Below are 18,271 nucleotides of genomic sequence, written 5' to 3'. Positions count from 1 at the left end.
TTACAAATATATATACATATACACATACACATATTTATTTTTTAAAAAATATGTATCTATATATGTCCTGCTTAATGTTCTTGCTTCCATTAAAGTCAATGGTGCGGAATCAAGGCTTTGATAGATATATATAATATATATAATATAAAGCCAGAAACACATAACTCAGTTAAATACATGTCAAGGCACAGAGATATTAAGCATTTTAAATCACTATTGAATGTTAATATTGGAGTAAAATGGTAAAGTGTATGCTTAGTGTTTCTGAAATATGTAGTTCTTTCCATTTCAAGCTAATTTAATCACAATTTCAGGTATTAAATAATTCTGTACATAGAAACGTAAGTACCAACTAAGACTAGATAATGGTCCATCTAGTTCAGTATTCTATCTCTAACTATGGTGAGGACCAGATGCTTCAAAGAAAGGTTCAAGAAACCTGATAGTGGACAATTATGGAATAACTTGCCCAACAGGGAAGTTTTGCAGGTTATTTTTGTTTATTTTTGTTTTTTGCAAACCCTGTCTAATTATCAGCTTGTTTATGATGTGAAGTAAGAGTGTTTTATATGGGCAATTTTATTTTTATCCTACAGTGCTTGACAAAACTGTAAATGACCAGTGGACTGCTCACTGTTTTATCTACAGTTCAGATTGTATTATCCCTCTCTATAGTTCATCTCATATATTGCTTCCAAAGTAATAATTTCATTTTAAAGAATGAACAAAATGCACAGAAATTCCACTGACATCATTCTCTTGGACTCAGATAGCTGTAGTAAACTCAAAAGAACTAAAACCAATGAAATCCTTAGGGGCTTTGTTTGCGTCAAATGAAATCCATTTTTATTTATTTATTAAATTATGTTTTAGAAGTATGGCCTCGGAAACAGCAGGGAGAATTACTGTCTGACTTTTCAGATCAATGAGTCACTTGAAGACCACATCAGAGAGAAAAATTATGAACTTAATTTCATAAAATCCATAACAAATTATACTTCATTTTTTATAAAATAAAGTTACCACTACCAGTAAAATAACATTGGTGAAAGCAGAATCGCCTTTATTTAAAATGTATTCTTATTTAAAGATAGTGGGATCCTCTGACACCAAATTATTCCCCTCCCCCACAGAACAACTTCACTGTAAGTGAAACTGCTACTTTACACTGCAATGCAACTAAACAATTTAACATTTATTCTAAATCACTGGAAATTCGATTTTATTGGATCATTTGTGTATACAAAGATTCTTTCAAATATAATTTCCTTTAACCCCAAGATTGCTGCTGCCTTTTCAGTCAGTTGGTTGGCCATGAACTCAGTAATGTTAATAATTCATAAGGGACTTAATGCAATTGGTTATTTGTGTGCACAAAGAAAGTGATGCTGAGGGATGTTTGTCTGACAACTGCAGCCTCTTCTGCCATCTGTATGTTTTAGCAAGGAGCCAAGAAGCAAGGAGCCAAGAGGGGTGGAACACTGCAGAGACACCAGGGTTCTAAAGAGTGACCCAGGGACATCTGAGCCACGGTTTTGGGGGTTATGAGGGAATGGAGATCTGGAGAGTAACACAGAGAAGGAGTGCAGACGTACAGGGGTCAAGAGAAGATTCTGGGATGTGGAGGTCTAGTGCAAACATCAAGGCTCTGAAGGTGGAGAGAGCGTAATTTGGAGAATATATAAGAATTTTTACTACTATCCATGTGAGCAACTATTAGCACTGAAATAACACTTCTTTACAAACCTAAGAAATTTCTCAAACAAAAGTCTTTATTAAAAAATCAGTTAAAGGTGCTCCAGAGTATATTCCACGAACTCAGATTTATAAAGCTATGAAATCACCACTTAAGTCTCCCATAGAACCTTCAAACATGATTTATCTTTCTTCATATTACATCACTTGCATACACTACCCTCAACAAAGGACTACTCCCTTCCTATGACTCACAAAATATGCAATTTTGACTCTGAAGACAAAAATCTACTGAAAACAGAAAATAGCACCATACTGCCTCATTAATCATGTAAATAGTGATTCAAAGATTTCAAAATAGTCACTTCCAAACATGATAGACAATTTTACAGACTATTTCAACTTTTAAAAATATTCCCTGCACTAACAGTCATCCAAGACTCTCATGCATAACTAAAAATATGAACCATAAACACTAAGAAAATATTTTAATACAATATTCAACAGTTTGACCAATTAACAAACATCCAATTGTAACCACTTTGTGTGGTTAGAGTTGAAGTTTAAGCATGAGGTGTAAAAGAGGAGGGCAGGGAATATGGATAAAATAATGTGGAGAATGAGCATAGCTTACCAGGACTGGGTAAGGATTTACCTAGTAACTTCCTGACATTTTATGTTGTGTTGGTAGTTTATGGACTTCAGAAACTCTAACCTATTCTTAACTAATTTTTTGTTAAAAGGTTAAATATTTGTCACTACAATGGGTGTGGTGTAAGACTCTCTCTATATATATAGTCCCTCCTCCCTCCACTTACTAATATATCTATCACATACATACACACATGCAATAATGTATGATACAAATACATGCATACATATGCACATGCGCACACACACACAAAATTGGAAACATTCATATATATCATTATTATCCCTGGGAACAGATTTATAACACAAGTGAGGAAGGAAAGTAAGACCTTCAAATTATGTAAAGATTTTATATTACCCAATATACTATGTGTATATGCTTCCCTCATGCTGCACACAATAAAAAATGCAAAAACACTTAAAAATCTATCATTGAGCAGAAAATAAGCATGTCTTTAATTATTAACATAATACTTGCTCAGATAAAGTGTCTAACTATATGGTAGCATTTTGAAAAAAAATCAAAGAAAAAGTTACTTACAGTAACATTTGTAGGAACTTCACGGAGAGAATATTCTGGTTTATTTGGTATCTCTTGATCACCTATCAGTTCATAAATAGCAGGATAGGACAGCAAATTTACCAGCGCTAGAAAAGACTTTAAAAGGTTGCTCCTGTGAACTTTTGTATTTATATAACCAAACATTTGATAGCATGTAATTGGCAGTTAATTACAACAATGTAAAGAAGTTAGGCCCAGATCTCAGCCTCACCATGCTCTTCAGTGTGAAGTTTAAAACAGGCAGAGCTGCCCAAACAAATGTGGAACATTACTCATATCCTAATGAGAGACACATTTATGCTAGCCTAAGGATAGTGCCCATGCACCTTGTGAGAACTGTGTGAACTGATGGGCTGTCACACTGCAGAAACAAATGGCTCAGTGAAAGTTGAGAATTCTTCCATGGGTCTGAATGAAGTACAATTATGGCAATAAATGTTGAATGATTTTCAAATGCTATACTACTTATATCATCCCATGCTTGTAAAATCTGACAAAGTAAGACAAAGTAACCACTATCAGAAAGAGAGCTTTCCACTTGCAAGAATGTAACCTCATGAAAATCAAACTAACTGAAAATCAAATATAAAATCAAATCATATACCATCTAAAACATTAGCCAGTTTAGGTATACATTTATATGCTGTTCTACAACACTGCTCATAAATTTCAATTTATGCTATTATAAGACCTCATTTTGTCAAGATGATCCTCTTTATCGCTCTTTTTATGATATAGTTTTAAATGGACTTAAATGACCCTTGCAATTGTGACCCTCCATATAAACACAGGAACCTATTTCATTAAGTCATTGTTTTGCTTGTTGTACTACACCAATTTTGCCTTAAGTGGCTAAATTAGAAACAATGCTGATGAAATGTCTCATTTAGGATATTAATGAAACCACTTGTGGATTTATACACAGTAGTAATAAATTGCACAAAATAAGATAATTTCTCACCTTCTGACAGCTTCGGTCAATAGGATCTACTGGAGTAGAACTGGGGTGAGTTACTCTAAGATCATCTCTTCCACACTCCAGAACAGCCCATAATTCAGTTATAAGTGCTTTTATAAACCCTAAAAATTAATATTTGATTTAGTCATAAAAATGCTTAAATAACAAGTAAAATAAAACTCAAAACTCTATACAATGTGGACCAAATTTTAAACAGAGATTGCCTCAGGGACTACTCTCCTCTTCTATCCATAATATGGTAGGTACACCACCATCCTTCCCACTGATGATCAAATAACATCATTATGACAACTACACCAACTGTTTACAAGGAAAAGTAATATTACTGTAGGTAATATATTTTTCCATTTTTGTTTGTTTTTTAAATGATTAAGTAGCTGGAAACAAAGACGACTCAGTATTTTGTCACAAGCTAGCTTTTATAGACCACAGTTTGGGAACGATATATTACACAATATTACTGAGTCTAAAGACACAGGATTTAAGACAACTTGTCTGGAAACAACTCACTTGCACTTGCATAATAAAGTCAACTAGATTTACCTAAAGAGAGAGAGTGGTTTTGCACAGCTGCCCATGCCAGTCTACTGTAATATACAGGGTCAGATCTGGGAACAGGTGATCCAGGCGACTGCCTGGGGTGCTGAGCTTTGGGGGCTCTGTGCTAGGGGTGCTGTTTTTGTTGTTAGCAACAAAAGGGAAAATAGAATGTTTGAAGTAAAATGTTTAGGATTAATTTTTCACTAACCCCCTAGAATGTTTTGGACCTTTGTAGAAACTCATGGAACCTTGCAGACTTTCTGAGAACTACATTTTCCCTGACCCTCCTACATTGTTGTTAGCCATGTCCTCGTGGATTTTTAATGGACAAGGCATCGCCAATCAGTCAATGAGATATAAGAATGAAGTGAGAGCCCAACTGCGATATAGCAAACCTTGTTTTATTGTGTAATTGTGAAAGTGTACTTGTATTTTAAGACTTGAAGAGTGTAAGTAGTGACTAATAAAGGACATATCTAATGAGATGCCAGAAATATCTATCGAACTCCTATCTATGCAACGATATAAAAGAAATACTGTTATTTCTTTTGCCATGCTTACCATGTAATGTTTGATTACTTTCTAAGTCTCCGGAACATAGACTTTTGCTCTCCCTAATGCTGATTGTTTTCCCCCCATAGAAAAAAAAAAGAAGCCCCTAAAGAAGCCTTCAGGAGCTCACTATAGGAAGTGAAAAGCTCAATTCAATCTAGTTTGCAGCAATGGACAAATCTGATAGGAAAATATCTGAAATAGAACGACACAGACTGGGCTTTAGGCAGTAGCAATCATCCCAGTGCAGAAGAAATTGAGAAGTAAAGCGTAAATGATGGCAGTCCTATTAGTAAGGAATTAGCAGATTAACTTGAAGAAAAAGAATGGAAACGTGAGGAAAGTGATGGAAAATCGTCCAGTTTTCCGGGCAGCATAAAGGAGAGTGATGATAAAGAAAAATCTGTTTTACATGAAAAGGAGAGAAACAATAAAGAAGAATCAGCCTTGCATGATGACAGAAACAGAAGTGAGAAAAACTGCATATCACAAATCAATACCTCAGATCCTGCTTTATGACCAGCAATCCTAAAATCTGCAGATAATGATCAGAATTTTCAATGAGGGTATGACATTTCCAGTAAATGACAGAAGCAACACTTCTCAAAGTCAGATAAGTTGTTCATTAAACACAATGGTAATTTTCTTAGTTTGGTAGAACTCCTGGAGAAATATGATATCATCATACGTGAACACCTATGTCAAGTAGCTTGTAAAGAAGATGTGGACCATTACTGCAGCAAAACAATTCAAAATTGATTGACTTTATGGCAAGGCAGGTGCTTGATAAAAGACGGTTACTCACCTTTGTAACTGTTGTTCTTCGAGATGTGTTGCTCACATCCATTCCAGGTAGGTGTGCGCGCCGCGCGTGCACGTTCGTCGGAAACTTTTTACTCTAGCAACTCCAGTGGGCCGGCAGGTCGCCCCCTAGAGTGGCGCCGCCATGGCGCTCGATATATACCCCTGCCGGCCCGCCCGCTCCTCAGTTCCTTCTTGCCGGCTACTCCGACAGTGGGGAAGGAGGGCGGGTGTGGAATGGATGTGAGCAACACATCTCGAAGAACAACAGTTACAAAGGTGAGTAACCGTCTTTTCTTCTTCGAGTGATTGCTCACATCCATTCCAGGTAGGTGAATCCCAAGCCATACCTAGGCGGTGGGGTCGGAGTGAGAAGTCGCGGCATGGAGCACTGCAGATCCGAAGGCAGCATCCTCTCTTGACTGCTGGACCAGGGCGTAGTGGGAAGCGAAGGTGTGGACCGATGACCAGGTCGCTGCCCGACAGATTTCCTGGATGGGCACACGGGCGAGGAAAGCCAGCGACGACGCCTGCGCCCTGGTAGAATGCGCAGTCACACGGCCCGTAGGAACGTGGGCCAGCTCATAGCAGGTCCTGATACAGGACGTTACCCATGAGGATAACCTCTGCGAGGAGATAGGAAGCCCCTTCATGCGGTCCGCTACTGCCACGAAAAGTTGGGGGGATTTGCGGAATGGTTTGGTCCTCTCCACATAGAACGCGAGAGCCCTACGGACATCAAGCGAGTGGAGCTGTTGCTCCCTGCCTGAAGAGTGAGGTTTCGGGAAAAAAAACCGGGAGGAATATCTCTTGGTTGATGTGGAAGGTCGAGACCACCTTGGGGAGAAAGGCAGGGTGTGGCCTCAGCTGCACTTTATCTTTGTGGAAGACTGTATACGGGGGGTCTACCACGAGAGCCCGGAGTTCTGACACCCGCCTAGCTGAGGTAATAGCTACTAGAAAGGCAGTCTTCCAAGAGAGACAGAGCAGGGAGCAAGTAGCTAACGGCTCAAAGGGGGGCCCCATGAGCCGAGACAACACCAGGTTAAGATCCCAGGTTGGAGCAGGGAGACGGACGTTAGGGTATAAACGTTCCAGCCCCTTCAGGAATCTAGTCACCGTCGGGTGAGAAAAAACGGAGCGGCCATCCCCACCCGGGTGAAAGGTGGAGATAGCTGCCAGGTGGACCCGCAAAGACGATATCGCCAGGCCCTGTTGTTTGAGGGACCAAACATAGTCTAAGATATTGGCCACCGAAACTTCCATAGGGCGGAGACCTTTCTCCACGCACCAACAGGAGAAACGCTTCCACTTGGCCGAGTATGTTGCTCTAGTGGAAGGCTTCCTGCTGCCCAAAAGTACCTCCCGTACCGGGGTGGAGCAGAGCAGTTCAGAACCGGTCAGCCACGCAGGAACCACGCCGCTAGGTGCAGCGACTGCAGGTCCGGGTGACAGAGAGTCCCGTGTTCCTGGGTAATCAGGTCCGGGTGAAGGGGCAGGGGAACTGGGTCGGCTATGGCCAGGTCCAGCAGCATGGGGTACCAATGTTGCCTGGGCCACGCCGGGGCTACCATGATCACGCGAGCCCTGTCCCTGCGCACCTTCAGAAGGACCCTGTGGACCAGTGGGAACGGGGGAAAGGCGTAGTACAAATGGGCCGTCCACGGAATAAGGAAGGCATCCGCTATAGACCCGGGCTCCCTGCCCTGAAAAGAGCAGAACGCCTGGCACTTCTTCTTCCCCCCGGACGCGAAGAGGTCCACACGGGGATAACCCCACCTCTGGAAAATTGAGAGGGCGACGTCCGGGCGAAGGGACCACTCGTGTGACAGGAAGGATCTGCTCAGGCGATCCGCCAGCGTGTTCCGTACTCCGGGGAGGAAAGAAGCCGTGAGGTGAATGGAGTGGGCTACACAAAAGTCCCAGAGTCGCATCGCCTCGTGACATAGGGGAGAGGATCTGGTGCCGCCCTGCTTGTTGATATAGTACATGGTCGTCGTGTTGTCGGTAAACACCGCGACACAACGACCCCGAAGCTGGTGACAGAACGTTTGACAAGCAAGGCGGACCGCTCTCAACTCTCGCATGTTGATGTGCAGCTTCACCTCCTGCGGGGACCACAGGCCCTGTGTTCTCAGGGTTCCCAGGTGGGCCCCCCAGCCGAGATCTGAGGCATCCGTTGTTAGGGACACCGAAGGCTGAGGTGGGTGGAAAGGGAGCCGCGCACACACTACGGACTGGTCTAGCCACCAGCTGAGAGAATCCAACACCCTCTGGGGGATTGTGATCAGCATGTCTAGTGGTTGCCTTGCCGGCCGGTAATGTGCGATGAGCCACGACTGGAGGGGCCTCTTGCGGAGCCGAGCGTAACCGGTCACAAATGTGCATGCTGCCATGTGGCCTAACAGGGTTAGACATGTCCGTATTGATGTCAAGGGGGCTGCCCGCAATCGCTGAACGATCGCCGACAATGCCTGGAACCTCGGTAACGGCAGAAGAGCCCTGGCCACGGTGGAGTCTAGGACGGCCCCGATGAACTCCACCCTCTGCGTGGGGAGTAGGGTGGACTTGTCTATGTTGATCATGAGGCCCAAGGTAGCAAACAGGCCGGTGATCCTGCGGACGTGGCTGCAAACCTGTAGTTCCGACGTGCCCCGAATTAACCAATCGTCTAGGTAAGGGAACACGTGGATACGACTGCGCCGAAGATGTGCCACAACGACTGCCATGCATTTTGTAAATACCCTCGGGGCCGTAGAAAGGCCAAATGGGAGGACTGCAAATTGGTAGTGAAGGCGGCCCACCATGAATCGAAGGAAACGTCTGTGGTGTGGCCAAATGGCAATGTGAAAATAAGCGTCCTGCATGTCGAGGGCGGCGTACCAGTCTCCCGGATCCAGGGATGGGATAATGGTCCCCAGGGATACCATGCGGAACTTCAACTTCACTAGGTATTTGTTGAGCTCTCGCAGGTCGAGGATAGGCCTGAGGCCTCCCTTGGCCTTGGGGATCAGAAAGTAGAGGGAATAAAACCCCTTGCCTTTCTCGTTTTCCGGAACCGCCTCTATAGCTCCTTTGTTGAGGAGCGTCTGTACCTCCTGTCGAAGGAATTGCTCGTGAGAGGGGTCCCTGAAGAGGGACGAGGAAGGGGGGCGGGAAGGAGGAAATGATATAAACTGCAGGCGGTATCCCGTCTGCACCGTGCGCAAGACCCAGCGGTCCGATGTTATTTGGGTCCATGCCGGGAGGAAAAACGAAAGGCGATTGGAAAACGGAGGGGGAAGGATCCGTGGGGGAAACTGTTACTGCGCCCTCGGGCGCACCTTCAAAACGAAGGCTTGGGCCCACGCGGGGGCTTAGAGGAGCTTTGATTCTGCCCCCTCTGGTTCCCCGAATGCCTACGCCTTCCATTCCTGCCACGGCGCCTATTGAGGTCCTGCCGTGGGCGGAACTGGGGGTATGGCCTGCGCTGCTGTTGCTGCTGTGGCCAGAAGGGTCTGCGCTGCGTTCCCGGCGTGTGCATCCCGAGGGAGCGCATAATGACCCGATTGTCTTTGAGACTCTTAAGTCTGGGGTCTGTCTTTTCTGAAAACAGGCCCTGGCCTTCGAACGGGAGGTCCTGGATGGTGTATTGGAGCTCCGGTGGAAGGCCAGAGACCTGAAGCCAGGAGATACGGCGCATCGTTACCCCCGAGGCAAGGGTGCGGGCAGCCAAGTCTGCAGCGTCCAAAGAAGCTTGCAACGAGGTTCGTGCAACCTTCTTGCCCTCGTCCAGAATGGCCGCAAATTCTTGGCGGGCCTCCTGTGGCAGCAGCTCTTTGAATTTGTCCACTGCCACCCACGAGTTAAAAGCGTATCTGCTGAGCAGGGCTTGTTGGTTTGAAACCCTGAGCTGAAGGGCCCCAGCTGAGTAGACCTTGCGGCCAAGGAGGTCCACACATCTGGCCTCCTTGGATTTGGGGGCTGGAGCTTCCTGCCCATGACGCTCCCTCTCGTTCACCGACTGCACCACCAGGGAACACGGTGTCGGGTGGACGTGGAGGTACTCGTAACCCTTGGAGGGGGCCATGTACTTCCTCTCGACGCCCCTCGCCGTAGGGGGGATGGAGGCCAGTGACTGCCAGATTGTATTGGCGTTGGCCTGGATCGTCCTAATGAAGGGTAGGGCGACCCTGGTGGGAGCATCAGATGAGAGGATGGTGACGATAGGGTCCTCGATCTCAGAGACCTCCTCGGCTTGCAGGCTCAGATTCTGAGCTACTCGCCTAAGGAGGTCTTGGTGCGCCCTGAGATCCAGTGGAGGAGGGCTACTGGAGGAGGTGCCAGCCACCGCTTCATCAGAGGAGGAGGATGAGCAGACCCCCGGCAAGAAAGTGTCCAGTGGGGGGTCCCCCTCAGCCCTCGCCTCTGTCTCAGGAGCAAGAGCAGGGTCTTGCTGCTTGGATCCTTCCTCTCCATCCGGGGAGGGAGGGGGGCGAGACAACGAAGCCTCCGGCACCCTGTGCTCCGCCGTTGCAGGCCTAGCAGGAAGCTGTTGGGGGCCCTGGGCTTGATGGTATGCCCAGGGGGTCCAAAACCCCCACTGCTGCGGACCTTGGTCCTGTTGCGGAGGATCTTGAAACAATGCCGCCTGCCTGTCGGTGCCCAGCGCATACACGCTGTCTGCTTGAGAAGACACCGACGGCTGCCTAGAAGGCCATGGCGGGGCCGACCCCGGCTGGTAAGGGTCTGCGCGGGTCGGCACCGAAGATCTTCTCGGTGCCGGGGATCGGTACCGGGAGTCATAGCGGCGCCGGGATCGGGACCGGGTTCTGTCTTGGTGCTGGGATCTGGAACGGTACCGGCCGCTGCTTCGGTGCCGGGATCGGGATCGGGACCTGCCACCGACGCGGTGCCGGGAGGTCGACCGGGACCGGGGCCTGCCACTAGCTCGGTGCCGGGAGGTCGACCGGCGTGGCGAGTGACGGCGAGACTGGCTCCTAGAGTCACGGTGCCGGTATCGACGGCTGGAGTCAGACCGCGACCGTCTGGAGGTCGATCGGTGCCGCGAGTGCGACCAGTACCGCCGAGGGGAGCGGTGCCGGGACTGCGAGCGGCGGCGGGATCTCGAGCGACCGTGGCGTCGGGACCTGGATCGCGAGCGCGAGTCCCGAGACGGTGCCGTCATCATGGGCTTGCCCCTAGATGCTACCCGCACCGGAGGTACCGGGGGTGGCGGCTGAGTAGACTCAGTTAGGGGGATAAGGTCCCATGCCGAGGCGAAGGTTTCCGGAGTGGATGGGACCAATAGCTCAACCCCAGATCTTATGGGGGAGCTTGGCGGCACCGGACTCGACGGACCCACCGGGCCCGGAGTCGACGGTGCCGGTGGTGCCGCGGCCGATGTCGATGCCGGGTGTTCCATTCGGGTCTGCCTGGCTGGAGTAGCAGACGTTGACGGTCTCGCCTCTGCACCCGGTGCCGGGGAAGGTCGGTGCCGGGGAGTTTCCCCGGTGCCGGTGCGATCCGGTGCCGGCGCCGAGATCACGGCCTGTGAAGCTGCCGGGTCAAGTGCCGCCTCCATGAGGAGAGTCCTGAGTCTTTGGTCTCTCTCCTTCTTTGTCCTGGGCTTAAAAGCCTTGCAGATGCGGCACTTGTCCGACCTGTGCGATTCCCCCAGGCACTTCAGACACGCGTCGTGGGGGTCGCTGGTTGGCATAGGCTTTTTACAGGCCGCACACTGCTTAAAGCCCGGCGAACCAGGCATGAGCCCGGTGCCGGGTGCCGGGAAGGGCTACAGCCCAGACCGGCGAACAACTATATACAATACTATTTACACCTAATTAATTAACTAACTATACTTAACGATCTAACTAACAACTGTAACAATAACGGTAGTTAACAAGGAGAGCTAGGGACGTGGAGGACAGCTATGCCGCGCTCCACAGTTCCAACGACCGACACGGCGGTAAGAAGGAACTGAGGAGCGGGCGGGCCGGCAGGGGTATATATCGAGCGCCATGGCGGCGCCACTCTAGGGGGCGACCTGCCGGCCCACTGGAGTTGCTAGGGTAAAAAGTTTCCGACGCGCGGCGCGCACACCTACCTGGAATGGATGTGAGCAATCACTCGAAGAAGAACATATTGATGCGGCTTGGCAAAGCAAAGTACTATGCCATAATAATGAACTGCACTCCTGACATTAGTCACAGTAAAGGAACATTTTTATCTGTTTCCTGTCTGTGGATTACACTACTGGAAAAGGCCTAACAGAACTGTTTATGAACATTTTGAACAAAAATAAAGATTCAGGACTGCCGCAGCCAAGGCTACAACAATGGTGTAAACATGAAGGGAAGAAAAAGTGGTATCCAGGCAAAGATCCTTGTGTTGAATCCAAGAGCTTTCTTCGCGCCCTGTGGCTGCCATTCCCACAACCTGATTGCGTCAGATGCAGCATCATCTGCGTTAGATTCAATATCTCTTTGGAGTACTGCAAAGGATATATATCTTGTTTTCAGCAACAACTATAATGTAAAAAGAACAGGAGAACTTGTGGCACCTTAGAGACTAAAAATTCTTTCTGCAGATACAGACTAACATGACTGCTACTCTGAAAACTATCAGGTAGTAGATCCTTACAGACAGTGTTACAAGTCTGACTAGGAAGTCAGTAAGAGACACTCACCAGGAGAGCCATATTAACAGTGAGGTACCAAATGACTGAGATTTATGATGCTCTGATGGAACTGGTGCAGTAGAGTAAAGCTGCGACCAGAATCCAACACGAGATGCAAAGCAAACTAGATCACTGACTTCAAATTTCTGATCTTAACTGTGGTTTGGCATAATATCCTGTTCCAAGTAAACACTGGAAGCAAGGCATTAGAAACTCAGTTGATGGACTACTTTGATGAGAAGTTGCCTTGATTTCATTGTGGACTATAGAAACAACGGATTTGAAGATGCCATCACTGCTAACAAAGAAATGGCATAAATCTTAGGAGTTGAGCCTGTATTCAAGGATACTCATATTGATCAGAAGAAGAAACAATTTGTTTACAAGGGTAGAGATTAGGTGATGGGAAGCGTGGAAGAAAAAAATCAAGAGGGAGCTTTTTTGCTCACTTGTTGACACTGCTACAGTGTCCACTGAAGAAAGGTTTGGACAAATGAAGCACCACTAAAAGACCTGGGGATTTTTGTATGACCTTAATAAGCTGCTGGCGGACAGGAAAATTGTACGGACCTTCACCAGATGCTGACACATGGGGAATGTTCAGACATCATTGATAAAGATTTCTGCGTTGTATTGGACAACATCTGTGACATTTGGCAACAATGGAAGCCCTCTCGACTCCAAGTTCTCCAATTCATTCATGATGCAGAGCTCAAGGACACGCTTCCTAAATGTATGGATAGCTTTGAGGATTCTGCTCATGCTGCTGGTCACAGTTACAAGTGGTGAGTGCAGCTTTTCAATGCTCAGACTTGTTAAAACATATCTTCGACCAATGACGGTTGACAAGAGACTGACATCACTTGTTATTTTATCACCTGAAAATGCCATTGGCCAGTCTTTGGAACTCTCCGACACTGTGCTTCAGTGTGAGAGGGCAAGGGTGAGAAAAGTGACCTTTTGAACTAAAAGACTAGGGTTAACATTCTAAGCTGTCACCTACCGTAACACTATATAATACTGGTTCACCCAGTTTTGGCGCACAGTTCAATTTCTTGATATTAGTACATTTCTGTTATTCTTAAAATTTCTATAAGCTTAGGAAACTAATTTATTTATTATTTGCTTATATATGGCATGAATAAATACAGATTTACAGTGTGCAAATTTATCTTCTTATATTCCAGGGATAAATCATGCATGCAAATTGTGCATCAAAGTTGTGAAATAGGCTATAACTGCAATAAAAAAATAAGGTATTCAAAAGATTAATAAATGGGGGGGCGGCACCAAAGATGCTCCTCATCTGGAACTCATATGGTCTAAGGCTTGTTCTGGTAATGTATATTGCTAGCTGATTGTAAAATATGTTAAGAAATCTTAATATATATCTTAAAATGAAAATTAAGGGAAAGATAAGTAGAAATACATATCTTCTAAATAGTATCTACTGTAAATGATAAGCTGATAATTATGACCTTCATCATGTTTGTATAAATGCCTTCTGGTAGGAGAGAAGATCTGGGCTGATTCTTTCAGGTATTTCATTTGCCTTCAATACTATTAACCATAGGATGTGTCGTGGCTGTGGACCATAGAGGAACAGAAGGAGTCATTCAAGTTAATCTGATCCTCATTTCTTGAGAGACTCCAGAAAGTAGTAGTGGGCTTTTTTTTTTTTTTTTTTTTATTCAATCAGCCACATGGTTTCTCTTATGTTACAATAGGGCTCCATTCTGTTGTGCAGGAGATGAAATACGTATACAGATAATTTTAAAAGAGTAGTGAGAAAATTGGAACTGTTGTGTCTTCAGTATGAGGACTACATTGGTTGCAATTCAAGTTATCAGTTTTAATCTTTGAAACACTATATGGTTTAGGTGCAGGCTATTTGAGCTGTGATGACAGTCCCTGGTTTAACTTAGAGAAGCTTTCTGACACAGCATTTTTAGTGAAGAATCCTTGATTCTGGAACTCATTTCCTCACCAATCAGTGTTCCTAAAGAGCTAGTTTCTTTTTGTTCAGATCTATCCATCTTCCCAAGCTTTTGAGAAGTGAGTGGGTCATGAAGATGGTATATCAGTGAAAGAAGTTGGTATTTATTAATTATGATTTGTTGATGAATGAGGAAGGTTTGTGATTTATTACCAGTTTATCCTGCAACATTCATTAATGTATTCATGCATTTAGGTGAAAGGACAGATACATTTCTTTCAAATCAGAACAAATGAAATAAAAATAAAAACAGGAACATTCTTTTACTATGAATATACACAGAATATACAAGATCATATTCTTCCATCTGCAAAAACTTAAATGCATAAGGTATTTCTGTACTTAAGAAAACAGCATTTAAAAGAATAATTTTCCAAGAAAAACACAGCAGGCTCCAAACTAGTCATTGCTAGTATTGCATATCTATCTTAATCACATCGGACTTTATTTTGTTTAGAATTATATTATCTTAATTCATGATATTACACTGTGTTAGTGCTGATGATAAAGTTCACCCTTAAAATTACCTGAATGCTGCAGAGCTACTGCACCTGGAGATGTCGCTGCCATTTGTGTAACCATCACTCCATAACCAAACCTTTCACATCCACTCACCTATTCATAATAAATGTAAGAGATAAAGGAAGTTTGGAGAATACAACCAAGACACTCAAATTCTCAAATGTTCTCTTACGTATTTTTACTTGTTCCCTGCAGAACTTTAAATTCTGTAAACAAATGTATATAGACCAGTCAGGGACAGATTACAACACAAGCATGTTTGTTTAGCAAGTAAAGGAATCTCTCCTTTTGCTATTTCAAAGTATAAATAGCATAATATAAAGCACATGCAACTTCTGCACACAGAACAACGATTTATTAAGATTATAACCTCCCAAATCCTTTGCACTCACCGATTAAGACTAGGGGCCACAAAACCTTTTAAAATTCCATGTGGTAACATATTTTCCTCCATAGTTGAATGCATAATTCCCTATGTAATTTGATGTCTGGCATCTTAGATCTTGCCGTTTTACTGGCAACCACTGTACATATATTTCAATGTACATACAACACTGAGTCTGACTAAGGATTAGGTCCCAAAACTAAATGTAGTGTAAAAAGTATCCTTTTGCTTAACATTTTGAGCTAAAAAGCAACAGTGACAATATCTGACATTATTATTGACATTTTGCAGAGTAACAACTGAAATAAAATCTATGTACCATACATTTAGAATGTCAGATTACATTTTAACTCAACTCTTCCAATAAGATAACAGATAAACAATGGTTTATGGTTTTCCCTTCTAATTACCTTAATTAAATAAGTGATTGTACTAGACTCTGACATACGTACCTGGAGTTTTTTTGAAAATCTGCTGAACATAAAGGTTACACATTCATTGAGGGCTCCTGTATTCTGAAGCAGAAGAAGACCTTTTGGAGTGGCAGCAAAGTTTAATAAAGCATCTAATAAAGTCTCTTCCCATACCATACTGAAAATGATAGAAAAATTAAATGAATCAAAAAAGATTTAAAAATAAAAAAGTGAAAAACAAGAGAAAATATAAACTTTTCAGGTTAAAAAAAATCTCTCTTTCACTGGACCTATGTGTATAGAAGCAAGTTCAACTACTTCTTGGGGGTTAAACTGTGTACAGAACAGCTGCATAGTATACAAATACTGCATCGAAATTCGAGATCACAGAAAAGATCTCACATGGTAAGATAGGATGGTCTAGTGAATAGATAACATGACCAAGAGCCAGAAGACTTGGGCTCTAATTCTCAAATCTACTGCTGACTTACTGTGTGACTTTGGGTAAGTCACCTCTCAGTGTCTCAATTTCCCCATCTATAAAGTGGGAATGAGATTGCTTTCTCACCACTGTAAAGAATATTGAGAACTACAGATAAAAAGCACTATATAACTGCAAAATATTATTAAAACTCTTTTGTAGGTGTTATACTAGACATGAAACAATGCTAGAAAATGGGGGCACTGTTTATGAAAATGAGGTGCTGTTACATACAATAAACCACATCTGGGCTCAGTAAGCATATGTGCATTCTTTCCAAATTATTCCATATTTGAGAGGAATTAAAATGTGCCCACAAACTAGTGACTCCCGTGAGAAACATACTGTATATATGAATTGGTAGGGTGACAGGGGAAAAGATGACTATTAGAAGCAAGTGTGAACACACCCAAACCATCCTCTACCCAAGAAAGAGAAGCCCAGCACTGAAACAATCTCTCACCAGACACCCTCCCATCACCATGGGATTCACCTTGAAATCCTGCTTCCCTGAACACATTGCCTTACTAAATTCTCATTTCTGGGTCTGAGCTTCCTTGGTGGATGTTTGATTCCCACCAGCAGCAGTGACAAAAATAAGCAGAAACCACACTTCCAGCAACGATCATACACCACCCTAGACTTTAGTCACTGTACCTAGAATCTTGAAGTCATTTCTTGTTTAGTGGGAAGCAACAGCTTCATCTAAAAATAATTCATCGGAGTCACTTATTCCATAAAAAAACTGTCAAATTCAGCAGTTAGGAAGGGATTGTAGTTTATAAAAGACGGTTACTCACCTTTGTAACTGTTGTTCTTCGAGATGTGTTGCTCACATCCATTCCAGTTAGGTGTGCGTGCTGCGCGTGCACGCTCGTCAGAAACTTTTTACCCTAGCAACTCCAGTGGGCGGGCAGGTCGCCCCCTAGAGTGGCGCTGCCATGGCGCTCGATATATACCCCTGCCAGCCCACCCGCTCCTCAGTTCCTTCTTGCCGGCTACTCCGACAGTGGGGAAGGAGGGCGGGTGTGGAATGGATGTGAGCATCACATCTCGAAGAACAACAGTTACAAAGGTGAGTAACCGTCTTTTCTTCTTCGAGTGATTGCTCACATCCATTCCAGTTAGGTGAATCCCAAGCCATACCTAGGCGGTGGGGTCGGAGTGAGAAGTCGCGGCATGGAGCACTGCAGATCCGAAGGCCGCGTCCTCTCTTGACTGCTGGACCAGGGCATAGTGGGAAGCAAAGGTGTGGACCGATGACCAGGTCGCTGCCCGACAGATTTCCTGGATGGGCACACGGGCGAGGAAAGCCAGCGACGACGCCTGCGCCCTGGTAGAATGTGCAGTCACACGGCCCGTAGGAACATGGGCCAGCTCATAGCAGGTCCTGATACAGGAAATTACCCATGAGGATAACCTCTGCGAAGAAATGGGAAGCCCCTTCATGCGGTCCGCTACTGCCACAAAATGCTGGGGGGATTTGCGGAACGGTTTGGTCCTCTCCACATAGAACGCGAGAGCCCTACGGACATCAAGCGAGTGGAGCTGTTGCTCCCTGCCTGAAGAGTGAGATTTCGGGAAAAAAACAGGGCGGAATATCTCTTGGTTGACGTGGAAGGCTGAGACCACCTTGGGGAGAAAGGCAGGGTGTGGCCTCAGCTGCACCTTATCTTTATGGAAGACTGTATACGGGGGGGTCTACCGTGAGAGCCCGGAGTTCCGACACCCGTCTAGCTGAGGTGATAGCTACTAGAAATGCAGTCTTCCAAGAGAGATAGAGTAGGGAGCAAGTAGCTAACGGCTCGAAGGGGGGCCCCATGAGCCGAGACAACAACAGGTTAAGATCCCAGGTCGGGGCAGGGAGTCGGACGTTAGGGTACAAACATTCCAGCCCCTTCAGGAATCTAGTCACCGTCGGGTGAGAAAAACGGAGCGGCCATCCCCACCCGGGTGAAAGGTGGAGATAGCCGCCAGGTGGACCCGCAAGGACGATATCGCCAGGCCCTGTTGTTTGAGGGACCAAATATAGTCTA

The 18,271-nt window shown here is 45.1% G+C and overlaps 1 protein-coding gene across 3 annotated transcripts in view; it reads right to left on the bottom strand.

Moving 5' to 3' along the window:
- Positions 1-18,271, bottom strand: part of TBC1D32 (TBC1 domain family member 32) — a 187,186-nt gene that overhangs the window by 106,718 nt on the left and 62,197 nt on the right. For all 3 annotated transcript variants that reach the window (XM_050949461.1, XM_050949462.1, XM_050949460.1), the window contains 4 exons: positions 15,794-15,932; positions 14,962-15,049; positions 3,870-3,988; positions 2,888-3,004 (listed from right to left, as the gene is read on the bottom strand). In XM_050949461.1, the coding sequence (XP_050805418.1) occupies positions 2,888-3,004; positions 3,870-3,988; positions 14,962-15,049; positions 15,794-15,932 (463 nt within the window). The remainder of the gene's footprint in view (positions 1-2,887; positions 3,005-3,869; positions 3,989-14,961; positions 15,050-15,793; positions 15,933-18,271) is intronic.

Source organism: Gopherus flavomarginatus, chromosome 4, assembly GCF_025201925.1.
Source record: "Gopherus flavomarginatus isolate rGopFla2 chromosome 4, rGopFla2.mat.asm, whole genome shotgun sequence".
NCBI lineage: Eukaryota > Metazoa > Chordata > Testudines > Testudinidae > Gopherus > Gopherus flavomarginatus.
Note: the sequence above shows the minus strand (reverse complement) of the source record. Positions and strands in the feature narration are given on the sequence as shown.